The 24,114-nt window shown below is 54.4% G+C and overlaps 6 protein-coding genes and 1 non-coding gene across 7 annotated transcripts; 3 read left to right on the top strand and 4 right to left on the bottom strand.

The window, feature by feature from the left end:
* The first annotated feature begins 238 nt into the window (after positions 1 to 238).
* On the top strand, positions 239 to 4,777 carry GLOTRDRAFT_110666 (P-loop containing nucleoside triphosphate hydrolase protein). The gene is made up of 21 exons (XM_007866693.1): positions 239 to 504; positions 555 to 618; positions 890 to 910; positions 963 to 994; positions 1,054 to 1,134; positions 1,288 to 1,404; positions 1,457 to 1,490; positions 1,550 to 1,651; positions 1,708 to 1,878; positions 1,940 to 2,215; positions 2,274 to 2,575; positions 2,629 to 2,778; positions 2,836 to 2,913; positions 2,964 to 3,033; positions 3,096 to 3,131; positions 3,184 to 3,221; positions 3,272 to 3,349; positions 3,405 to 3,435; positions 3,483 to 3,849; positions 3,899 to 4,579; positions 4,633 to 4,777. Exons 1-20 carry the CDS (start codon positions 265 to 267, stop codon positions 4,020 to 4,022), a joined length of 2,412 nt encoding a protein of 803 aa, XP_007864884.1. The 5' UTR covers positions 239 to 264; the 3' UTR covers positions 4,023 to 4,579; positions 4,633 to 4,777.
* On the bottom strand, positions 4,126 to 8,884 carry GLOTRDRAFT_74611 (uncharacterized protein; the record flags this gene model as incomplete). The annotated part of the gene is made up of 7 exons (XM_007866692.1): positions 8,261 to 8,884; positions 8,061 to 8,213; positions 5,889 to 8,011; positions 5,777 to 5,835; positions 5,069 to 5,721; positions 4,633 to 5,016; positions 4,126 to 4,579 (listed from the first exon to the last, which is right to left on the bottom strand). The coding sequence occupies exons 1-7, from the start codon at positions 8,614 to 8,616 to the stop codon at positions 4,126 to 4,128; spliced, it is 4,182 nt and encodes a 1,393-aa protein (XP_007864883.1). The 5' UTR covers positions 8,617 to 8,884.
* A 418-nt stretch (positions 8,885 to 9,302) lies between these two features.
* GLOTRDRAFT_99501 (uncharacterized protein) lies at positions 9,303 to 9,866 on the bottom strand. The gene is made up of 2 exons (XM_007866691.1): positions 9,532 to 9,866; positions 9,303 to 9,480 (listed from the first exon to the last, which is right to left on the bottom strand). The coding sequence occupies exon 1, from the start codon at positions 9,743 to 9,745 to the stop codon at positions 9,539 to 9,541; it is 207 nt and encodes a 68-aa protein (XP_007864882.1). The 5' UTR covers positions 9,746 to 9,866; the 3' UTR covers positions 9,303 to 9,480; positions 9,532 to 9,538.
* A 1,029-nt stretch (positions 9,867 to 10,895) lies between these two features.
* On the bottom strand, positions 10,896 to 10,994 carry GLOTRDRAFT_t57. The gene has a single exon. It is a non-coding gene; the product is annotated as a tRNA-Ile (tRNA).
* A 633-nt stretch (positions 10,995 to 11,627) lies between these two features.
* Positions 11,628 to 12,822, bottom strand: GLOTRDRAFT_74608 (uncharacterized protein). Its single transcript, XM_007866690.1, has 5 exons — positions 12,428 to 12,822; positions 12,171 to 12,222; positions 12,033 to 12,120; positions 11,854 to 11,973; positions 11,628 to 11,792 (listed from the first exon to the last, which is right to left on the bottom strand). Exons 1-4 carry the CDS (start codon positions 12,816 to 12,818, stop codon positions 11,896 to 11,898), a joined length of 609 nt encoding a protein of 202 aa, XP_007864881.1. The 5' UTR covers positions 12,819 to 12,822; the 3' UTR covers positions 11,628 to 11,792; positions 11,854 to 11,895.
* A 301-nt stretch (positions 12,823 to 13,123) lies between these two features.
* GLOTRDRAFT_128060 (uncharacterized protein) lies at positions 13,124 to 14,905 on the top strand (the record flags this gene model as incomplete). The annotated part of the gene is made up of 4 exons (XM_007866689.1): positions 13,124 to 13,161; positions 13,215 to 14,448; positions 14,527 to 14,691; positions 14,759 to 14,905. 4 exons carry the CDS (start codon positions 13,124 to 13,126, stop codon positions 14,903 to 14,905), a joined length of 1,584 nt encoding a protein of 527 aa, XP_007864880.1.
* A 770-nt stretch (positions 14,906 to 15,675) lies between these two features.
* Positions 15,676 to 23,356, top strand: GLOTRDRAFT_105123 (P-loop containing nucleoside triphosphate hydrolase protein; the record flags this gene model as incomplete). Its single annotated transcript, XM_007866688.1, has 10 exons — positions 15,676 to 17,149; positions 17,205 to 18,072; positions 18,128 to 18,457; positions 18,507 to 19,139; positions 19,190 to 19,935; positions 20,001 to 20,909; positions 20,970 to 21,079; positions 21,131 to 21,289; positions 21,345 to 21,837; positions 21,888 to 23,356. The coding sequence occupies 10 exons, from the start codon at positions 15,676 to 15,678 to the stop codon at positions 23,354 to 23,356; spliced, it is 7,191 nt and encodes a 2,396-aa protein (XP_007864879.1).
* Positions 23,357 to 24,114: the final 758 nt, after the last annotated feature.

Raw genomic sequence — 24,114 nt, 5'->3', positions numbered from 1 at the left:
TCGCCTGTATCGTCGTGTGACCTGTGAACTTGATCATGAAGCTGACAGGGCCCGACATGCGTCGGGAATTGCCTCATTTGGCCACCGAGGTCCCGGCCCCGGCAGCTGGCATCTCACGTGATTCGCAGCACAGACGCGTCGCGAGAATCGTCTGGAACGACGCCGACGTCGAGGGCTCTACCATATGCCGTCGTAAATAGTGCTTGTCGCTCGACGGGAGCTTGCCTCTCTTTGACTTCCACACTGAAACGCTCAATTCCGAAAATGAGGCGCGCAATAATCCCTGCTGAACTGACAAGAGCACCTCTTAGTCGAATTGCTTTGCGACATGGCGCCCCGAACATCTTGCGCTCGGCAGGCGGAGCTATGCCGCTCCCGAGTCGAGTTCCGCGGACGCTAACCCGGACGTATGCGCAGAACCCTCCAGGCGGGATGGGGAAGGGAGGGTTTCCGGGATTCATGATGCAGCCGCAGCACCAGAAGGGGGACGCTTTGAAGGAATACGTGAGTTTGGTATGAAACGATATGATGTATGCGAGCTGATTATTGTGAAGAGCGTGGATTTGACGGAGATGGCGAGGAATGGGAAGCTGGACCCAACAATTGGTCGTGACGAAGGTGGGTCTTTCGCGCGGACTCCCGGTGCCCCCTGCATTCCCAAGATATTCTGCCCTCATGAAGGTACTACCGGCTCCCATTTTCGCGGGGGACTTGCGTAAATCAACAACTGGTAGGCGTCTGACAGGTACCCTGCCAAATCCCAAATTCTTGCAAAAATGCAAGTGTAGGCTGTATTGGGCAGGCAGCTTCGTGGAAATGGTTGGGAATGCAGGGATTATCGGGACGGATATCCTCCCAAAACTTGCGAGCTAAGCGGAGTATTTCGCAGAGATCCGACGCACGATACAGAGTGAGTCGTCTTTGAATGCTGTCCCTTCCATCCATTGACAGCGGGCTGCAAGTCTTGTCTCGAAGGACCAAATCCAACCCAGTGGTAAGCATTGCACGCATATAGCCTGTGGAGTCCATCTACTACTTCCCGCTTTCATGCAGTTGATTGGCCCCCCTGGTGTTGGGAAGACCGCGATCTTGGAAGGCCTCGCGAGCAGAATAGTAGCGAAGGAGGTGCCAGAAGTATGTTTCTCTTGCGCCCTGCACACGTCCTACACATACTGGCAGGATTTTCTTGCAACCAGGACGAACAATGTCGCGTTCGTTTTGACTGCCTGAAAGACCTGTCGTATGTAATTATCCTTCGGCTATGAGCTAGATTGACCATTTCTCTAGTCTCTGCAAAACAAGCGAGTCTTGTCGATCGACCTATCGGCTATTATGGCTGGGTCCGGTATTCGTGGACAGTTCGAGGAGAAGTTCAAGGCCCTGATACGGGACATTGAGGAAGAGGTAATGTTTCCGTTGCTTATGCATAATCCGGTTAATGCTGACAGTCAACCAGAGCGGCAACGTCATCTGTTTCATCGACGAAGTTCGTGAGTATGCCTACTTCCTACGCCCCTTAACCGTTCTGACGGCATGTATGCGCTTTCAGATACCTTGTTCAACCTTGGAAAAGCCGAAGGAAGTATTGACGCTGGTCAAATGATCAAGCCCGCCCTTGCTCGGGGTCTCCAGCTTGTCGGCGCTACTACTCGTACGTTTGGCATCAGTTTTCCCTCATGTAGAGCATGCATTGACAGCCGTACTCAGCTGATGAGTACCGGAAGACCATCGAGAAGGATGCCGCCCTCGAACGACGGTTCCAGCCGGTTACTATTGACGAGCCTACAGTGGAGACTACGATCTCGATCTTGCGTGGACTGAAGCCTCGCTATGAAGTGCACCACGGAGTCGAGATTTCCGACGCCGCGCTTGTCACCGGTATGCATGCCCCGTTCCTTATCTAACGTAGACCATATTCAACGATTGCTACCTACCGCAGCTGCCGTGTATAGTGCACGATACATCTCCGACCGGTTCCTGCCTGACAAGGCCATCGACCTCGTGGACGAGGCTGCATCTGCACTTCGGCTTGCGCAGGAGTCCAAACCGGATGAGCTCGAGAGACTGGATCGCGAGATCGTCACTCTGCAGATCGAGCTGGAGAGTCTGAAGAACGAGTCGGACACTTTCAGCTTGGAACGCAAGGCTGAAGTTGAAGAGACCCTGAAGAAAAAGAAGGAAGAGTCGGAGCAGCTGACTGCTATCTGGCAAGCTGGTAGGTTCCAGATGCCCTCGGATGAATTCAAAGGTCAGATGCTAATCGTGGATTATAGAACGCGCTCGTCTTGATAGAATCAAGGACATCAAGGAGCGCCTGGAAGAAGCCAAGTATGAACTCGAAGTTGCCCAGCGACAGGGCGAGTACGAGAAGGCCAGTCGGCTGCGCTTCGGAACTATCCCTGAACTGGAGAGACAGCTTCCGAAGGAGAGTGAGATGGCCGAGGAGAACCAGGAATCACCTCTTGCCATGCTGCATGACCGAGTCACGTCCAATGATATTGCCAGGGTCGTGGCGAAGGCTACCGGTATACCTGTACAGAATCTCTTGAAGGGCGAGAGGGACAAGTTGATCCATGTTCGTGTTCCCATGACGGTGATCTACTTCCTGTCTAACCATCTTATTTACAGATGGAGGATGCACTCCGCCAGAGGGTAGTTGGTCAAGACCATGTGGTGGCTGCTGTTAGCGACGCCGTGAGATTGTCCCGTGCTGGCCTCCAACCTCCGAATAGGCCAGTCGCGTCCTTCCTATTCTTGGGCCCAACTGGTGTCGGAAAGGTAGTTGCTCGAATACTCTCGATGGATCACTGCATTAACTGTGTGAGATCTTCCTAGACTGAATTATGCAAGGCTCTCGCTGCCTTCCTCTTCAATGACGAGCAACGCGGGCTGATCAACATCAATATGTCGGAGGTGAGTCGTCAAGTGAACTGTCTATAAAAGCTCTCTAAGGTGTTCCACAGTATCATGATCGCCATACCATGTCCCGCCTTATCGGTGCTGCACCTGGATACGTTGGGTTCGAAGAAGGCGGTTAGTCTGCTATGGCTTTCTCTCTAGCATCTCCACTTATAGGTCCTACTCCTGTGCCGTAGGTCAACTGACTGAGGCTGTTCGTAGAAAGCCGTATGGTAAGTGTAGGTATTGTTATTTGTTCCATGTCTGTCTGAAAGAGCGTTGCAGCGGTCGTTCTGCTCGATGAACTGGAGAAGGCACATAAGGTAGGCGATCGTTTCCCTTAGGTCGCTCGCACGTCTTGACTTGCTGGTAGGATGTCGCCATGATCTTATTGCAAATTTTGGACGAGGGTAGCATCACGGACAGTCAAGGGAGGAAAGTCGACTTCAAGGTATGTCCTGCCGTTCACGTTCCACGCGAACTTGTGTCTTACGCCTGAATTCTAGAATACCATCATCTGCTTGACCAGCAATCTCGGTACGTGGCTTGAGGTACCCGCAAGGTCCTGACTGACCTTGCTCTAGGTAGCGACATCCTTGCACACCCATCGGCATCTGACAGTAATGGCGTAGTCACGCAGCAGGCAAGAGATGAAGTACTCGAACGTACATCCGAGTACTTCCCGCCCGAGCTGCTAAACCGGCTGGATTCCATGCTCGTCTTCAATAAGCTGTCAAGGCAGTCTATTCTTGAGGTTGTATCACTACGCCTGAAAGACGTTGCAGACCGGCTTAAGAATCGCCGTATAACTTTGGATGTCGATGAAGTGGCCCGCGAGTGGCTTGCAAAGCAGGGTTATAGCGACGTGTACGGTGCAAGGGCCATTGGCCGCGTCGTTCGAACCCAAGTGCTATTCCCGTTGGCCCAGAAACTGCTGAACGGAACAATCAGGTGCGTAGTGGGATTATCGATGCAAATTCATAGCTCACATTCTGTACAGAGAGGGGGATGTAGTCACCATCAGGGCCAGTGCTGATGGGTCTGCTCTGAATATCAAAGATAACCATGAGCCCGATGCATACGTTGGCTCGTCGACACCGGTATCTGGTGTAACAGGCAATTAATCGTTGTATTCATAGTGCATACACGGCATACATCTACAGTAACTGATCCCTAATCTGACAACCCCAACTCATGTATGAATATGCGTAATGTATAATTCAATGTTTAATGTAAATTGTCCTTGGAGGATTCACGCTGTGGTAGGGTGGTGTCTGGAGAATCGTACTTCGTACCACCGCGATTGCCTTTGGGGCGTCTGTCCTTACGAGGATTGCCTTCAGGCCCCGCTGCCGACGAATTAGGCTGCTCCGCTCCTTTGGTCTTCGGTTTAGGCTTTCGCGGCTTGGACTTCTTACGATCAGGGCCCAGAGCAGACGAGAGACCCTGCATCTCGAGCTTGACGCGTTCTTCCTCAGCTGCCCACCACTTCAAGAAGTCCTCTTCTTGTTGTCGCGACCGTTCCTCTTCCTGTATATCACGTAGTGTCTGCTTCGCTTTGCCAGTTACCACACTTTGGTCCAGCTGCATCTGCTGAATGGCCGCGAAAGAAAGCACGGAAGGCGTGGGATCAGGGTGTACGACACGTTCCACAGGAGGTGCAGACCAGGCTGGCGTACCGCTATAACATACTGGTCAGAATCAAGCGAGAATGCAGAAATCTCGGTGACTTACGAAGCGCGTCGTGGAGTACTCTTCGACTCCCTGGAGGTTGGCATCCGAGACGGCGTATATACAGGACCCAGTGATGACTGCGGACCTTGTGAAGCAGGCGGCAGTACCTGGGTACGCGTGCTTGGAGGGCGAGGAGCGTTTTCCCTTGCTAGAGTCAGCCCTGACGCGGGCGAGGCTGTGGACGATAGTGGCGTAGCCGCCGGAGTATGTACAGGCTTCCAAGGGGAACCAGACGGAGTCCGCGTGGGTGTCTTGGGCGTAGGAGCTCGCTCCAAACTGTCGCCCATGGACTTCTTTGGCGTCCATTTAGGAGTCGCAGCAGCAGGCTTAGACGCCGAAGCCTTCGAACTTTCGGCTTCAGCCATGATGGATCTCATGTCAAGCCTGGCACGATATCAGATCTGAGCCTATATAGGAGACCCAGGAGATTACTTACCGAGGTCCGGAAGAGAGCGACTTCCACCCTGCAGGTGGTCGAGCGGGAGGGGAATCTTCACCGATGACAGCTGCTAGGTCTTCCGGTAAAGCAGACGGTGAGACGAGCTCCGCAGGGACATCTGCCTCCGGATCGTCCATCATGAAGATCTCGTCCGGTCCCATCGATAACTTGGACGGTCGTAATGAAGACGTGGAGGGAAGGGAGGGCCGCAACAGCGGGGACTCGGAACCAGAAGTCTGCCGCGACATCCGAGTAGGCCCAGGAGGTGACAACTTGGCGGATTCCCTTATTGGTCCCTTAGTCAAGCGGATGATAGGGTAAGGGAAATCTTGCAACGCTAGCCACTCTGCGTTCTTCTCCATGGCGGCCGAGACTAAAAGGTCCGACCGAGTGAAGGGTGACTTCCTGAGCTGCTCATCACGCACGAACTTCGACAGTTGCTTGATGAGGTCGGGTCTAAGATCGTCCAGCATGCGACTCTCTAGGAGGGTTTCCAGCGTGACTGCCATATATCCCTGGACACTTTGCACAAGCGATTGCGCATTGAAGTGGTGAGCATCCGTGAAGACATAGCACGCATTGTTGATGTTGATGTGTCGCAGAATTATGGACGAGCATATTAAGAGCAGGCGGTCAAGTAGGAGCTCGCTCTACACACCGAGTCAGACAAGGAAAACCCCAAAGTGAAGTATTAAGGAGACCTACTGCCGCGGCCATTACCTCGAAAACAAACTCTAGTAATTCGTCTACGGAGTTGATGGAATCTGTTGTGGATTCCGTCAGCTGCGAAGAACGGCAAGTTTCTCAACTCACACACCTATGTCATTGAGAATACTATCAGACCCGCAACACATGAAGCGCATCACGTATTGCATGACGCGCCATGTGAGGTGCTTCATAAGAATTACAATCGTGCCATCTTTTCTCCACCGGTTGCGCGTCCAGTCGTCTTCGTCGAAGAAACTCGCGAAGAAGGGTGACCTTGCACGCAGCAGAGCAGAGTGGCAATAAACCTCTTTGTCAGCAAGGATCAGGACGACGTCCGCCTTCACCGCGGACGCAGGGGTGACATTTGCAGTCTCATATAGTCGCTGCATATCACGCTCTATTGTGGGCACGGGTGCTCGCTTGGAGGGTGCCTCCAGCGCTTGGGACAACGAGGACAACTCTAAGATCCGCGCAAGAGCTTGCAGCTCTTGCTTGATCTGCTGAGGGGCAAGGTTGAGCGAGGCGAACTCCCGTTTCAGGGAATGAGCCACACGGCCGTCCCAAAGGGCATACAGTTCGTCCGAGTACAGGTAGGATACCAACACAAGGACAGACATCGGTTGACACCCTGCGATATTGAGCTTCTTGCCCGCCTTGGTTACAGAGACCTTGATACTGATATTTGAAGCCTTATCCTGGACGCTGGTCTTACCATCGATGACCGGGGCAAGCTGCGAAGCTCGAGCGGCCAGGATCACAGCATGGACGGGAATTTCGAACTTGTGTACCTGCACCATCAAGTCGGCGCCATGAACAACATGCGCGTCCGCAAACAGGCCTCGTCCGTCCGACTGTTTCTGAATCCTCCTGTCGAGTGCCAGTAAACGACATAGCCGCTTGATATCTCTGATATCCTTGAGTATGGGGAAGTCATCGCCTTCGTCGGGATCCGGACTACCCAGGCCATACGCAGGAGACCGCACATCCACGTCCTTCTCACTGGCTTCATCCGGGAAACGCAAATATGGCTGAATCTGGGCAAGGTCTTGCGCCAGGCTATTGCCAGTGATGACGACGGGCTTCGGGACGCAATCCAGACGTAGAGCACCGAACGCCCCAGTGCTGTTAGCCGCTACTCTGACCACACGCTGCAAGTACGGTATCCGCTGAAATTTGAACGCCTTCGCGTTGCCCTGTCCGCTCTTCAGATTCCGAGAGCGGACGAAGACATGCCCCGACTCCGTGCAAATGATAATAGAACCATCAGAGCCTAGCGCGACGTCCTTGACCGAACTGAACTGTTTCCTCAGCGCCCAAACTCGCTGTGGCTTCACGACACCTCCCTTGCCCGGCGGCGAGTCGACGGCCTCGTTAGGGGCAGGAACAGTGAATGTGAATACTTCCCCATTCGTCGACAATGCCGCAAACGTGCCCTCCCACGATGCTACTATCTTTGTGATCTTTGCGTTCGTCTGCGGAGGGCGATACTTGAACTCGGGAGGGAAGTTCTGGTTGGAGAACGTGACTTTGATATTACGGTCATTGAACAAACAGACGACATCCTTCGTCGACAGCAAGCATGCCATCGCATTGTCGGTAAGAGCCATAGCTTCGACGGGGTCAGTGAACTTCGGCACGATGCGGGGTAATACCTGTGTGGGATGTGCCGAGCTCGAGTAGCCAAGCTGCCCGCTATTCGTGCCCCAAGTGAACACCTCCGTGTCCGTCCAGCATGCACTCGCGGTCTTGCACGCCGCGACGCCGCGCACGGTCTCCTTACGTAGCGGGCCCAGGATCTTGCGCGGGCTTGCCTGGATCGGCTCCTCGAGCTTCCCCGTCACCGACGCGGGCTGCTCGATCACGTACCCGAGCTGCGCGAAGCGGTTCAGGCCCCAGCTCAGCACCTCGCCTGCCGCTGTCAGCGCGAGTGTGTGGTCCTGGCCGAGCGCGACGGCGACGATCGTGTGGTTGAAGTGCGGGATCGTCGTGAGGTGGTACTGCGTGTGCTGGCCCGGTCCGAGGCGCCCGCCGCTCCCGAACCCGCACACGCGCAGGTTGTTCCGCGGCTCGTCGGTCACGACGACGGTGTGCAGGCGCGACATTTGCACCTGGCGGACGTGGATCGTGGAGAGACCGGGATCCGTGGATTTCTCCTGGTCGTCTGCGCGGCGGATGATGACTTGCTCGGGGTAGGTCCTGTCATTGCTGTCTCCGAGGCCTAAGGTAGCGTTCCTACGGGATCTGGGTCAGACGAGACATATGGTATTCCGACGAAGCTCACCTGTTCGCCCCCCAAGTCAAAAGCTCCAGCGTGCTACCCTCCGATAGCACCGGCTTCGTGTCTTCGAGGGTAGAGTTGTACAAGTCGAAGGCCGTGTATCCTTCCAAGTCCTTGAGTGACGTATCTGTGTCTGCCCGCTGCAGGAGTAAGATACTAGAAAGGATTTAGCACACCTGTCTTTGAATTCACGAGCTACGCACGCTGAAGCCAAATTGCCGTGATACAGTGCCCTATGCAAAGCCGTCCAATGGCTCTCCGTATCCTGCAAGTTCACGTTGATCGCGGGATGGGCAAGCAGCATCCGCACGTATTCCGGGGCCGACGCCTCCTGGGACGCGCACGCAAGGTGCAGCACCGTCCTGCCGAGCGAGTCGCGCGCGTTCACCTCCGCCGCCATGATGTCCTTCAGCGTTCCACCCCTGGTATTCCAGGACCGCCCACCGCTCGGGCTGGAGGAGGCCTGTCCCGCGCCCCCGCCGCGCGTGCTGCCGCCATCGAGCAGACGCCGGAAGGCCTGCTGGTCTCGAAGATGAAAGTACGCATGGAGAAGGCTCATACAGGGTTGGGCGGGTCGACGACGACCTGGAAGGAGTTCCGCGGCGACTCCTTCGCTGGATCGTTGTCTTGCGTTGTCGTGCTCTGGCGCAGAGAGCACGAACGGTACACTGGCTGCAGATAAGACTTTGCTGCAGCCGGGGGTAGACTTTGCTCGAACCACGCAGGTCAGCAGAAGAGGCGGCTATAGTCTAAGCTGAGAGCGACCCGGCCGATATTCAGAGGTATATATATCAAGACAGGCTAGACGGACGAACGTGGTGGTCGACGTCGACGGTGAAGATAGCGGGTCCGCATCATAGGCACTACTATTTCAGGCTGAGTCAGATGTCATAGTCGCACGTTCCTGGGTCAAGCTTGACCGCGGAAAATGGGCACTGAATGGCAAAGGAAGGGCTTTGCAGGTATGAGTGGGGATATGGGGACAGGGACCTCGCAGAGGAGCACCGGTGAGAAGGACAGGGAGGAGAGGTCGGAAAGGTTGGGGAAACCCTGACTTCACCACCATAGTTACGCGATTACGAGGGCAATTGTCGACAGACTGCTTCAGGGTCAGAAAGGGTTTTATGCAGACTTTGATAGACAATACAGAAGTATATGACAGATACGAGAGGGGAAGGTAAGTAAACATGAGGCACGCCTCGTGCAAGCCGTCTTCCCTGCCAACCGAGCAACCCTCCATGTGCTTTGAAGGATCGCTACCGGGTCCAGACAGCCTGCAAGAAGCAGCAGAATGCCAAAGGAATGGCTCCCTTTTGGTGTACTATGAAGGAATGGAGGGTCACGAAGGTTTCGACATCCGACAGTCGTATCGAGACAATGGCCCTGCTTTGTCCAGAATGAAGTGGGATAGCTAGGAACAGAGCTAAGTGCACATATGGGACAAAGAGGCAGACAGCTAGCAGCTAAAACTCACTCCGGGACTAACTACTCTGATGCTCCGCCGTCAGTGCTTCATTTAGTTTTTGGAGCTGCACCGTAACGGTCGTATCCCCTCCTTTGGACGCCGTACTGCGGTTCTGGAAGTCAGCAAGGAACTGGTCCAGACGAGCTTGAGTTTCCTCCGTGGATATGGGGGTGGATGAGACAGCGTGGATGCGCACTGGCGGCACGGCAGTTTGGGCGTCCATTTCGACTTGTGGAAAAAGAAGGTGGCTCTAACGGTGGTCGGTTGAATACCGCAGAGATATTCGGGCCCAAAAAGCCAGTTGTGTCTGGTGCAGTTGGTGACTAGATCGGGACACTTGCCGCGACTTGAAGCTGAAGACCGGAGCAGGGAGCAGTATAACCGCGGGAAAGTCGATGTGGCACTTGACGGCGCCTCGATTTGACTGTGCCAGTCGGTAGACGAAGCTGAGTTGAGTTGATCAGTCCCTAGGGGCAGACAAGGACGGACTCTCGGAGCAGAGTATTACATATTTTCATATGTGTCTCAGAAAAGAGCGTTAGAACTCACCAGTTAGATACCCACAACAAGTCGCAAGTGAGCATATGTTCATGTAGTTCGTTCGGAGTCTGCCTCCCGGATCTATGCATGCTGTAGACTTCACTCACTTTCTAGAGGCAGGATTGGATATAGTGAATTCCCGATGCCTCTTAGTCCAAGAGACCGTGGACTGTCTCTTCAGCGTGTACCTGTCGAGGTGGAGGATGGCGTTGAAAGCCTGCTCGGTATGCACGTGGGGGAAGGAAGGGAAAGAAAGTGCATCCAAGTAAAATGCTGGATGGGCCTTATATACTATACGACTTTTCAAACAATTTATAGACCCTCAGAGCATCGAACATGTTCTTCGCTATCATGAAATTTACTGATATGGCAATGGCCCTGCCATATATGGCAGTTGTTTTTCCTAATAGACATGCAAGTGGACTATCGCTGATCCCTAAGCTCCCTTTGATTCAATGGAAGGAGGAAGCTGGTCTGGCAACACGAGACCTAAGTAGGGGAAGTCGAAGAAGCCAATACTGTATGGGCACCGCAATATTCAGCGGAGGCCTCATCTCCACAATTGTGGACCCATCGACGTTGGCGAAGATTTTCATTTGTGGCAACTCCGCTTTCGATGTAGAAGCTTCTCATCCCAAAAGTCCGTCCACCTGGCCCAGCTATGGAATAACGATCATTCCACATATCCAAATGACATCAGTAAAGCGCAGCATATTCACCAGTTTCAGAGATTGTCCTTGCAGTCCCAGGAGTCATACGAAACAAAAGCCTTGGCCACAAGTGGGGGAGAACCGACGACCTTAAACCACACGATTTGAAGAAAACCAAAAGACTGGCCAACGCCGGGGTCGAACCGACGACCTTGGCGTCGCAAGATACTACGGGGAGTATGTATATTAGCACCACGCTCTAACCAACTGAGCTAGTCGGCCACGACCATACTAAACACAGCAAGTTGTACAAAGCATGAACCCCCCAGGACTAGAATCGAGCGGTAGAAGACAGTGGTATCAAGCTCTAGAGGATGTGTCGCACTAAAACGTAGTGCCAATACCTTTGTTCCAAGGGTGAGGAAAATGGGCTCACATTGAGGAGCGAAGAAGACGGACGCTGCCACCGGAGGCTTAAAGCAAGGATAACCGAACCGTAGGTCATATGGAAGATGAGATACGACAAGTCTGAGTGGATCCCAAGAGAAAGATATCTGTCCGCCCGACGGCCGCAGGGTGGACGAAGGGGCACTGCAGAGAGCGCGCAAATGGACCGGCAGGCGTGCCGTTCGGATACCATACAACTTGGTCAGTCCGGACGACGTTGAAACCATTCCGAATTCAGATACGCCCCAGGCGAAAGGAGTCTTGTTGCTGTGCTTTCCCTGGTCGTAGCGTATACTGTACACAATAGTGATGCGTACCTCGTGCTGACACGGTGATAGGGAGTACACTTGGTGTCATTGTCAGAGTCCGTCATGTCCGAGTCACTGAGAGACATAAGAAAGAGCTGGGACCCATCCCAGGGATAGTAGAATTACCTGGAGGGTGTCAACAAAGTCAATCGGTGGGTTCGAGAGATGCACCTAGACTGTCCGCTCCAACTGGTATCCTCGATGGACGAGAATGGCATCAGTTTTCGCAAGACACAAGCATACATAATGTATTTACCGTCAGACAACATTACAAACTGTGGTTCTGTACATCTCAAAGGACTAACTACGATAGCAAACAAAACGACTGCGGAAAGGCGGCAAGGTCAGAAGGGAGGGACATGACAGGGTCATATACCCAGACGTACCTCGAGAATCTTGGGAGGCCATGGTGGAAGCATATACTCGCCCTATGCTTCGCCGTAAAAGACCGTTTCTCTGAACTGGTCTTCCTCCAGCCCCTGTTTCGTCAACAAAATCTCTCGGACCTACGCGACACACATAGCCGGTCATTTACTGGAAGACTGGGGAAGGGATAAGAGCGCACCTCTGGAGGCGGATTGAGGCCCAGAGCCTGAGCGCGCTCCCAGCGCTCGAGACGAGTGACACCAATACATGGCCCATACTCGTATGACCTGGAGAAGATAGGTGTAGTGGAGTTGGGGAGAAAGAAAGAGCTACGTACAGGTCGAATACTCGGAGGATATGGTGGATTTTGGTCTGTCCTTGAGCATGGACTGAAGAGAATACTGAGTATATGCTGGCGGCTGACATGCTACAGCGGAGGACGTGCTCCACAACCCATAATCGACGCATATATGCTGTAGATATTCATGTATCCGCCACCACTCGCTGATGGGGAAACTGGATTGCACGAATGCAGCATATATGCGCTCTATGGGCTGGGCGACGACGAAGAGGACGAATCACAACGGCACTCACTCGGCTCCAAGTTCCCCATCTTCTCCCTAACAGTCCCATAATACTTTCGCCAGCGCCCCTTCCTATCCTGCAAGTCCATAACCTCCGCCTCCGCCGCGCCCTCCTCCTCAGTGCCCTCCGCGATCTTCATGCGAGCCACATCTTCAGTTACGCCTGTGCGCCTCCTTTTCGGCAAAGGCGCTTTCACTGGGACCTCGCTCTGAGAAGAGTCGTCTTCCGAGCTGTCGTCGACGCGGATGATGGAGGACGTCGAGGTTGTGCGTGACGGGGTGGGCTTCTTGCCCTTGCTCTTCCCGGACGCAGTGCGTTTCGTGGAAGCGAAGGAAAGCCTGGATTGCTTCAGCGACGGAGACGTCGGTTTGGACGTTGAGGAGCGAGTAGCAGGCGGCATGGCGATGGATTGTGTGCAGAGATGAAGAGCAGCAAGAAATGTAAGTAGAGGTACAAGTTGAAGTGAGACTCCGATTTGTACTCGCGGGCGTTGCCGTCCGAGCCGACTTGAATTCTGAAGTGAGCCGAGCGCTGTCTCAGCCATGCACAAATCTCCGATATATTCGATTCCTTTCCCCTACTAGCAGTAAGTAAGACATGTTAACGGGCATTTATGAGGACTGACAGACGTATTCTAGATGTAGACAGATATACAAAATCACTCTTATTGCCATCCGAGTGGAACGCTGACCGAACTCGACGCTCATGCGAGTAGCGAGTGACGTCGTGGATGTGCTAAAACGGTTCATAGCTCGCTCAGTCTGACCGCAGATCCCAGTGCTTCCTGCGTCTTTAGGAAGTCGCGTCGCCATAAACGGGAGGATCCAGAACACGTTTGCTGGAGCAGGCTGAATACAAGGCGCCCCTCAAAGCCTCAACGAACGCCCGGCACAGGCAACCAGCCGCAATGGCAGCGCATATACCCACCCCGTTCATCCCCCGCGCGCTCCTGGAGACGCTCAGCGCTCAGGGCCGACCCGCTCCTCGACGTCGACCTCGGCACGACCGCCGGCACGCGCGAATGGATCGGCCACCGCGCCGCCCTCGCGAGCGGCGCCACCTCCCCCGACACCGTCATCGCCATCTCGGGCGACGCGGAGCTCGAGCGCCTCTACTGCGTGCAGAACGACAAGGCGTGGCTGCACTACGCCGCCGAGCGCGGCGACCCGCTCTGCGCGCGCGCGGGTGCGACTGTCGACCGCGCGGACAAGCGCGGGCGCACGCCGCTCCTATCCGGGATGGCCGTGCTCGCAACCTACTCTCCTGGGCCTGGGCGCGCGGACGACCCGGTCCCGGCGAGCGTCGCGACCATCGCGGCGCGCCTGCGCTGGGTGTGCCGCTTGCTCGTCGAACAGCATGCGGACGTGACTGTTGAGCTGGGCGGGATATCGATCCTCGACTGGGCATGCCTTGCGGGGGACTGGGAGATGATCGAGCTGCTGCTGCTGCACGGGGCACACCCGCGCACGGGTCGGCTGGGGGAGCACAAGGCAGACAAGGAGAGGTTCGAGAGGCTGGTGGAGGAGACGGATAGACGGCAGGGCAGGCCGCCGAGGCCGTGTCCTTGTTGGTCGGGCAAAGCGCTCGCCGAGTGCCACGCAGCCGCGCCCCAGGCGTACCCGCCCGCATACAGCTGCCCTTGTGGTTCTATCAGAAGTTATGGAGAGTGCTGCTTGAAACGGGGGGTAGAGTATACCGAGCAGTGGGATGAAGGGGAACAGCGCATACGTAGCAGGCGAAAGGGGGAGGTCGACGTTAGTACGGAGGCGGAGGACCCGGCGGGCGACGTGACATCGCTCATCGAGAGTATGCAGCAAATGTCTGTCAAGAAGGGGCCGCAAGGTGCAGGGAGATCCGGTCGGGTGGACCCGAGGGAGGCAGAGCGCATCTACACTGCAGCCATCGCCCGCTGTGTCAAGGACGCGCTGGTACCCAAAGGACTCGTCGATCCCGCTTTCGTCTACGCCATGCCCAAGGCGGGCTTCTGCCCCATGTGCGTCATAAAGCCTTCTCGCGTCACGGACTTCTCGGTTTATAGACTTGTCTCTAGGCCTGGAGCAAAAATGAACTCGGAGCGCGCGCGAATCTGAAACGGTTTCGTTGACGAGCATGTCGTCGCGGGCACGGACGGACGTGCGCGCGAGGAGATCGAGCGCGCGGCGAAGATCAGCGCGGGCGGCGGCGCGCTCTTCCGCGCGTGCGAGGGCGCGGGGTGCCGTAAAGTGGAAGGGCGCGACGTAGAGCGGCTCAACGCGTGTGCCAAGTGCAAGGCGGTGCGTCACGGTAGCATGCGCTGTGCCGGTGCTCACCTCGCCTCACCTCACCCCACCCGTTACGCAGGCCGTGTATTGCAGCCGGGCGTGCCAGGCGTCGGCGTGGAAGACGCATAAGGAGGCGTGCGGGAGCGCGGAGTGTGGTGGGCAGATGCTTCCGTCGCAAGTGGCGATTCGGGAGCGCGTGTCCCCCGTGTCGGTGGAGAGTGCTTGAGAATCTGGAGGGGCAGGAGATATTCGCAATGCCGCGGAGTGCGCCAGGTGCGGTGCATGTAGTACACCATGATATTGTTTCTATCACACTGGCAGTACAGATATCGGGGAGGGCTTGTCCCTTACTCAGGTCCCGATTTTGGGCGAACGACTCGAACGCCTTTCGAATCATAGCAGAAGGCTTGCCATCGATCTTCTTCAGGGCCGCGCATGAGAGTTGAGTCAAAGCAGTGTCACCTGCCAGTTTTTCGATACGCGTCCCTGCAACACGTACTACTATATGCTCTTATATACACAGAAAGAAGGGGCTCGATGTCAGCCTTAAGCTTGAGTCGCAAGGTAAGTCTATGCCGGGCTCCTCCAGTGGGCACCTTCGCGGGATTGTAGTCGGAGTTGCGGAACTGGAACTCGGCAGTCTAAGCGGCGGCGATGTTTTCGTCGTACAGCAGTTCGTAAGTACAACGGACGGTACTCACACACCTTTCTCTCTGTCTACATTCTTATTCGAATTCTGTGTGCCGCTCCATTGCACTGGTGCGGGGAACTCTTTTGAATAACACATCCTACGGAGAGCTGAAATTCCGAATCGGACTAGCCATTTATATGCGGTACTGGCGCCGAGATGAAGGACCCTTTTACTGCCTTTGGGAACCAAAGCTGGGAAGCTGTGAAACCCTGTATAGCACGGTTTAACGGGCAGGGAACGGGCGCTTGCGCAGTTCCCCCCTCTTTCTTTCTGCTTACCCACTGATCCTCTGAGTCGACCACAGAATGGACGAAACCAAGGCTAGGACCGCAAGACTTCAGAAGCTATACCACTCTATTGTGGATGGTAAGGTCCAGATGACACGAAAAAATAACATATTGTTTCTAGAGGCCATTTACACGTCCCCGGACGTCGCAAGCTGCATCGATAGATTGATACGGAGCCCCAAAGGTCTCAGCGTCTTGCAGGAATCAATGCGTATGGACCTGACGGCGACGTTCTTCAACGGCGCCGCCACGTCTCTTCTCCGTTACGTCTCATCGCCCCAGCTCGGGACAATTGGCGGCGGCGTGTATCTGCAACAGGTTGTGTTGTCGATCACGGAGCCGCCGATTTTCTGGTCCTCGTTCAGGGACGCGTTTGTGCTCGGGCAGCTGCACGACGACGCGCAGGTGTGTTTCTCCTGGCTGCTCCTCCAGCTCGTCCTTTTGCCCGGCCAGGCGTCTGCCCCGCACAGAGCCACTGCGCAGGACCCGACCCTCACGACTATCATGCTCAACTCGACCGTTCGCGACGTCAGATCGCACGCGGAAGCCATCAAGAACATCGTCGCCACGTCCGATACCGGAGCGGCCAACAGAGACCTCGAGGGTGGCCCCGGCGGTCGGCACGACAATGATTTTCATGATTTCCATGATATTGCTATCTTGCCGACGGCGGATGAGCTGGCGTCCTCAAAGGAACCCTTCCTCCGCTCCTGCGACGCCCTCGATGACCCCGAGACGGCTGACAATAGGGTTGCGATACATCTGGACAATCAGTTCCGATTGCTGAGGGAGGACTTGTTGCACGAGCTGCGCGAGGAGCTGCAGGTCGCCCTCGGAAGCAAGAAAGGCAGCCATCGCGGTCTTGTGCTGAACGACGTCGCTCTGGTCGGGCTATACCGAGAGCCGCTCGATTCGAAACGTTTGTACAAGTGGGGTGTGACCTTTAAGCTCTCCTCGGACCTGCCCTTTCTGAAAGGCGTGAAGGCCGAGAAGCGCAGGTCAGCTGTCGAAGAGGACAGGAAGACATGGAAGAACCAGTCGTTGACCTGCTTGGTCATCGATGAAGAGATTGTAGCCTTTCCCACCGTTCACAGGGATGAGGACTTGCTGGCTCAAGAGCCTTCTATTATCGTGCTTCAGTTTCAGGGTTTGCAGAGTGTCAAGAAGGCGCTGCTGGGTGTTCGTACGGGGAGTCAGATCAAGGTGTTGCAGATAGATACAGCCGTCTTCGCGTACGAGCCGGTGCTGCAGGCATTGAAGGAGATGACGACTCTGCCTATGTCGCAGGAGCTGCTGTCTTTCGACGAGGAAAGCGCAATCACTGTCGCGCCGGCCCCACCGCATCATATTGTAAGCGCCATCGAGAGTAGCCCTCTCCGTGATCTTCAGAGTCTGCTTGGAACGAACAGTTCCATCAAACTCGATGAAGCGCAATCTAGGTCGTTGCTTTCTGGTCTTACACAGAGTGTGTCGTTGATTCAAGGTCCCCCAGGTATGATAGTCTGCCGTCCACGTATAGTAAGTTGTCTGAACCTTCTTAACGCCAGGAACGGGGAAGTCTTTCATTGGCGCTTTATTGGCGAAGATACTGCACGATTGTACCCAGAAAACCATCCTCGTCGTCTGTTTCACGAATCACGCCCTCGATCAATTCCTGGAAGACCTTTTGAAGATCGGTATCCCTGAGGAGAGCATGGTCCGACTCGGTGGCAAATCTACCAGTCAGACGGAGTCCTTATCCTTGAATCGGCAACCCCGATCAGCAGGGCGCAGCAAGATGGATTGGAGCGTCATCAACACTTTGAAGTCTAGGGCTCGTGGATTATCTTTGTCGCTCACTAGCACGTTCAGTGCATATCAGCGCTTTTCTTCTGGGTACATGTCCCTCATGGAGCATCTGGAATTCGAGCATCCGGAGTTCTTTGAAGCCTTCTGCGTTCCCGAGTCGCAAGACGGCACGAAGCAAGTTGGGCGGAAAGGGAAGGCCATTGGACCCAACTATCTCATCGAGCGTTGGCTCCAGGGGAAAGACGCAGGGGTATTGAAATGGGCTTCGAACGTGATCGAGACCGGCGACACCTGGAGACTGGCGTTGGATGCGCGACAGACCCACTACGCTCGTTGGGTCCGAGAGATGCTCGGCGATGTAGTGGAACGTGTGGCTGACATTGGCCAAGAGTATAATGACTGTCAGAACGAGATCGAGCAGAAGTTCAATGATGGGACCACGGCAGTTATCACAAGCAAGCGAATCATAGGCTGCACAACGACGGGCGCGGCTATCCATCGCCGATCTATCCGCGAGGCCAAACCTGATGTCCTACTCGTAGAGGAAGCCGGAGAGATTCTTGAAAGCCATATTCTGACTGCACTTGGACCGCAGACCAGACAATTGATCTTGATCGGTGACCATAAGTATGTGCAACATGGCTGTCATTCAATATTGTCTCTCTGACCTCTATGGGTATAGACAACTGCGTCCGAAAGTCAACAACTACACCCTCACAGTTGAGAAAGGAGACGGATTCGACCTCAACCGCAGTTTGTTCGAGAGACTGGTCTTGAAAGGGTATCCGCATGAGACTCTAAAGGCTCAACATCGCATGCGGCCAGAGATATCGACGCTTGTGCGCGAGTTGACGTATCCAGATCTCGTCGATGCGCCGAAAACCCAGGGACGACCGGACCTCCGTGGTGTGAGGGATAACGTGGTCTTCATAGACCATGACCATCCAGAGGGCGACTCCTCGGAAATTGGAGAGGCGAAGGACGTTACCACGAAGGCCTCGAAGCACAATGAGTGCGCTCCATGTGTTTCCCTCTTCAACCATTGTACTAACATGCGTCAGATTCGAAGTTCAGATGGTTTTGAAGATCGTCCGTTACCTAGCTCAGCAAGGATACGGGACGGACAAGATGGTCGTTCTAACGCCATACCTGGGCCAGTTGCGAAGGCTTCAGTTGGCGTTGAAGAACGACGTGGACCCCGTCCTTAACGATCTCGATACATACGATCTCGTACGAGCTGGTTTGATTAGTCCTGCAGCGGCAAAATCTATCAAAAAGCCACTGCGTATTGCCACGATAGGTGAATTTTATGACTATGTTCCACATCCGATTTACCGACCTTATGCCATCTTCCCAGATAACTACCAGGGCGAAGAGAGCGATGTCGTCATAGCTTCCTTGACTCGAAGCAACAGGCAGAACGACATCGGGTTCATGTTTTCACCAGAGAGGTTGACGGTCTTGCTGTCACGAGCGCGAGACGCCTTCATCATGATTGGCAATGCAAAGACGTTCTCGGCAAGTCGTAAAGGCGGCAAAATATGGTCACACTTGTTTGACATGCTGAGGCATGGTAGTCACATGTACAGCGGCTTGCCTGCAAAGTGCGAAAGGCATCCTGATCGTCACGTCTTGCTCTGTCGCCCCGACGACTTCGAAATGGAATGTCCAGAAGGCGGGTGTCCCCAACCATGGTACGTTGGAATACAGTTCCACAAGTTCCTTCGTGATGATGTGTTTGCAGCGGCGCTCCGCTTAGCTGCGGAATTCACAGCTGCCCGATGAAATGTCACCAACTGTCGGACCATGCCAAGATGCAGTGCGAGTTTGTGTTCTCTGACAGGTGTCCGAAGGGCCATCAACAGTCGTGGAAGTGTCAGGAAGGACAGCCGGTGTCTTGCAAGAAATGTGACCGTGATGATATGGCAGCGGAGAAGAGGCGACAGGAGGAGTACGATCTGCAGCAGAAACGAGACGCCGAGCAGCAAGCGCACGCGGAGAAGCTGGCCGAAATCGAGCGGAAGATCGCGCTAGAAAGGGACACTATACGTCATGCACAATTAGCGCAAGAGAGGGCGAATGCCATCCAGGAGAAACAAAAGGAACTCCGAGAGGCATCGACTGTTGCAACCCAAGCATCGTCCATGATTCAGAGCGTCAAAACATCTCTGACGAACCTAGTTGACTCCTTGAGACCCGCCATGAAGAGTGAAGCGAAGCCCAGTGACACACAGTCTCGTCACGATCCCCAAAGGAAACCAGAATCATCTGAACCCAAGCAGCCTGCACCGGAAGACGAGTGGGAACATCAAAAGGACCTCTTCGGTTCGGCGAACGATGCGCTAGATTCAATGATGCGGCTTACGGGCTTAAAAGAGGTGAAAGAACAGGTTTTACGGATCAAAGACAAGGTCGATTTATCTCAACGGCAAAGCACGAGTCTCAGCAAAGAAAGGTTCAACGTCAGCATGCTGGGTAATCCCGGAACTGGTGAGCCCCTGTTCTGTCCAATCCAGTGCATGCTCGTGATGGCTTATATGTCTCTCATCGTACAGGTAAAACCACGGTCGCGAGGCTATATGGCCAGTTTCTTGCCTCAGCTCAAGTGATACCGGGCAACATGTTCATCGAAACTACCGGGGCACGTCTCGCGAACGATGGTGTGCAAGGGATTCAGAAGCAGCTTGAAAGCATTATTAATGCCGGAGGAGGAACTATATTCATCGACGAAGCGTACCAGCTAACCAGCGAACATAACTTCGAAGGAAAGAAGGTATTGGATTTTCTGCTGGCGGAGATGGAAAATCAAGTCGGGAAAGTGGTATTCATTTTTGCTGGCTATAGCAAAGAAATGGAGTCATTCTTCGAGCACAACCCCGGCCTACCTAGTCGTGTTCCCTTCACTCTACACTTCAAGGACTATGAGGACGCCGATTTGATGGACATGCTGGAAAAAATGATACATAGAAAGTGGAGCGGGAGAATGAAAATTGACGACGAAAGTGGAATTCGAGGTCTTCTTGGTCGAATCGCAGTGCGCCGTCTGGGACGGGGAAGAGGGACCAAGGGGTTCGGCAATGCTAGAGCTCTCGAAAACATGTGCGCGAAGATGACGGAGCGACAGGCAAGCAGGGTGAGCAAGGCACGTCGACAGGGCAAATCGGTGGACGATTTCCTACTGGTTAAGGAAGACATCATTGGACCTCAGCCTTCCAAAGTGATGGTCGAGAGTAAATCATGGGGACGACTGCAGTCCATGATTGGACTGATATCAGTGAAGGATACCGTTCGCACTCTGTTCGCTATGGTTCAGACTAACTATCAGCGGGAATTGCTGGAGAAAGAACCTGACCAAATCTCCCTCAATCGAGTCTTCCTCGGTTCTCCCGGGACTGGGAAGACAACGGTGGCTAAACTATATGGCCAAATTCTGTGTGAGCTGGGTCTACTTTCAAATGGAGAGGGTACGTAGCCTGTCTTAGCTTCTCGACGTCCCCGTTGATAGGTCCGGCTTGCTATCATAGTTGTAGTGAAAAGTCCTGCAGACTTTATCGGCAGCGCTCTTGGGCAGTCCGAGAATCAGACGAAGTCCATTCTTGCGGCAACTCTCGGAAAAGTTCTGGTGATCGACGAGGTCAGTTCATGATTCCTCCATAGTCGAGAGAAGACACATTGACAAGTATAGGCCTATATGCTCTACGGAGGGTCTGGGCAAAAGGGTGCATCGGATCAGTACAAAACAGCTGTCATAGATACTCTCGTGGCCGAAGTGCAAAGTGTTCCAGGAGAGGACCGTTGCGTGCTACTGTTGGGATACAAGGATCAGATGGAAGAAATGTTCCAGGCGAGTTCATGACTTTCTACTAGTCACGAACATAGCCTTATAGCAGACGGACTAGAACGTGAATCCGGGCTTGGCTCGACGCTTCGCAATAGAGAACGCCTTCCACTTTGAAGACTATACGGACGGGGAGCTGAGACAGGCCCTTGAAATGAAGTTGAAAGATCAGGATCGGACTGCCACAGACAAGGCCAAGGCCGTAGCTGTGGAAACGCTAAGTCGGCTGCGTAACCGCCCCAATTTCGGAAATATCGGTGAAGTCGAGAATCTATTATCGAAAGCGAAACTCCACTATCAAAAGCGTCAGGCGTCGTTGGCTGCAGATGAGCGATCGCCAGATGCTCCATTCGAGCCTGAGGACTTCGATCCTGCATACGCCCGCAGTGAACAGGCTGCAATGAACCTATCGAAGTTATTCGAAGATGTGATAGGCTGCGACGGGATCATCGAGAAGCTCGCGGGATGGCAGAGAATGTCAAGCAATATGAAGGGTATTGGAAGAAATCCTCGCGACAATGTTCCAACCAATTTTATCTTCAAAGGACCCCCAGGTGGGCAGCAATTCGTATCTCGTCTGTCCATTGACTCAGACTAGCTCTAGGGACTGGAAAGACCACCACCGCCAGAAAAATGGGTCAGGTATACTACGACATGGGGTTCCTTTCATCGGACGAGGTCGTTGAATGCTCAGTTTCGGACTTGGTCGGCCAGTACGTTGGACAAACTGGACCCAAGACAAGACAGGTATTCGAGAAAGCGCTCGGCAGGGTATTATTTATCGACGAAGCATATCGCCTAGGAGAAGGCCACTTTGCGAAAGAGGCGGTCGACGAGGTGGTGGATATTTTGACTCAGGAGAAGTTTCGCGGGAAGCTCATCACCATACTTGCTGGCTACGACCAAGAGATGAATCAGCTGTTGGCCGTGAACAGTGGTCTGGCCAGCCGGTTTCCCGAAGAAATCCGGTTTACCAATATGTCCTCGGAGCACTGTCTCGACATCCTTACGAAGAAGCTGGCAAAGCAGGACATCCGGGTGAACGGCCTAGAAGACCGCAAATCTGCAGAGTACCTGCGTATGGCCGACGTCGTGAACCGGCTGCGAAGCCTGCCGTCTTGGGGGAATGCGCGCGACATGGAGACACTGGCCAAGCAAATGACCAGCATCGTCTTCTCCTCTACACCTCTTCAGCCTTCTGTCGTCCCTCCTACGCCTGCTTCGACCGCCAGTAAAGCGGCCACATTCGTTCTGGCTGACGGAGACGCCCTGAAATGCATGGAGAAGATGCTCTCTGATCGGAAAGAGCGGCTGGTGAATGTTCCACATGCGCGGCGAGCCGACTCGCCTGATATGCCCATGATGTCGCAAGACCGTTCTGCACCACCGCCGCCTCCAGCCGAGACTGTCAGCACTGCAGCGAAAGCGACCGCCAAGCCGCCTTCTAAGCCGCCTGCTCCTCGGGCACAGAGCCCTAGGGATTTCATGAGGGGTAACCGGCGTACGGGGAGAGGCCGCAATCAACAGCCTGAACAGCGAGCCACGGTCACCCAGGATAGCTCGAATGACGGGCGTCGCAATCCTGCGTTCCCAACCACAGCCACAATTCCTATAGATACAGCCGGTCGCGATCCGGGCGTCTCAGACCATGTCTGGCGTCAGCTGCAGATCGCAAAGCAAGCTCAGGAGGGAGAGCGAAGACGAGCGGAAGCTGCATTGAGGCATCTTGAGAACCAGAGAAGGGCAGCCGAGCGCAAGGAGAGGGAGGCGCGGGAGGCAGCTGCTAGGCTGGAGAGGGCCGCGAGGGCCGCAAGGGAGGAGAAGGAGCGCGAGGAGCTGATGCGGCGCCGGGAGCAGGAAAGGCTGCGGGAGATAGCGCTGCGGCAGGAGCAGGCACGTTTGGAAGCGCTGAAGCTGGAGGAGGAGCGAAAGCGCCAGGAAGAGGCCCGAGCACAGCAAAAGCTGCGGAATATGGGCGTTTGCGTTGCAGGGTTCCAGTGGATCAAAGTTGGGGGAGGCTATTGCTGCGCGGGAGGCTCGCACTATGTCAGCAATGCCCACCTGGGGATCTGATAGCTATTCTGCCGTGATGTCAGCAAAGAAGACAGAAAACAGACGGAAGAGATGCGAAGCCGTTCTACGGTTAGCTCATAGCTTGCTTCAAGTTCGTTGCTGCAGTTTTCTATTATAGGTTAAGAACCGCGCCGATTGTACTGAGTATTAGACAGCATTCCATGTACAATCACCACAGCCGTGAACACGCCTTACCGTAGACTTCGTTGAGAGATGCATGCGGAATCTCGAGTTTCGAGGCAAGCGACTAACCTGGAGACTCGGAGACGGGTAGGTCGTTTATGATTAGTTTATGATTGAGAGTGCTCCGAGCCGACCACGACTCGGACGAGCACTCTAGGAACCCATTCTCAAACGATCACAAGATCTCCTGTTTCCACGCAACAGGTCCCTAAAAATGACAGTACACGAGCATTCGGGGGCTGATGAAATGAACCATAGAGTCGATAGAGAAGTGCTGCTCAATTCTTATTTCGTTCGTCCGTTCGTCTGTTCGTTCGATTGAGCGCGTCCAAAAGAGTGAGGAAGCAATGATGGCCGGCGATCCGGGACCACGGTCATGTGATGCGTTCTCCGTTGGTGGCCGGCACATTTATTTCCTGAGGCTTTTTCGAGATATATGCACAAGCATGATAAGAGCCCCAATTGGGTCAATACTCAGCCTGGGCACCCGGTCCATACATCTCAGAATTGCTATGAGGAGAATAATGTGGCATGTAATCTACGTCGACGGATTTCGTCCACATAACTAGCCACGG

This window comes from Gloeophyllum trabeum, assembly GCF_000344685.1.
Source record: "Gloeophyllum trabeum ATCC 11539 unplaced genomic scaffold GLOTRscaffold_00005, whole genome shotgun sequence".
Taxonomy (NCBI): domain Eukaryota; kingdom Fungi; phylum Basidiomycota; class Agaricomycetes; order Gloeophyllales; family Gloeophyllaceae; genus Gloeophyllum; species Gloeophyllum trabeum.
The sequence above is the reverse complement of the archived record's forward strand: the minus strand, read 5'-3'. Positions and strand labels throughout refer to the sequence as shown.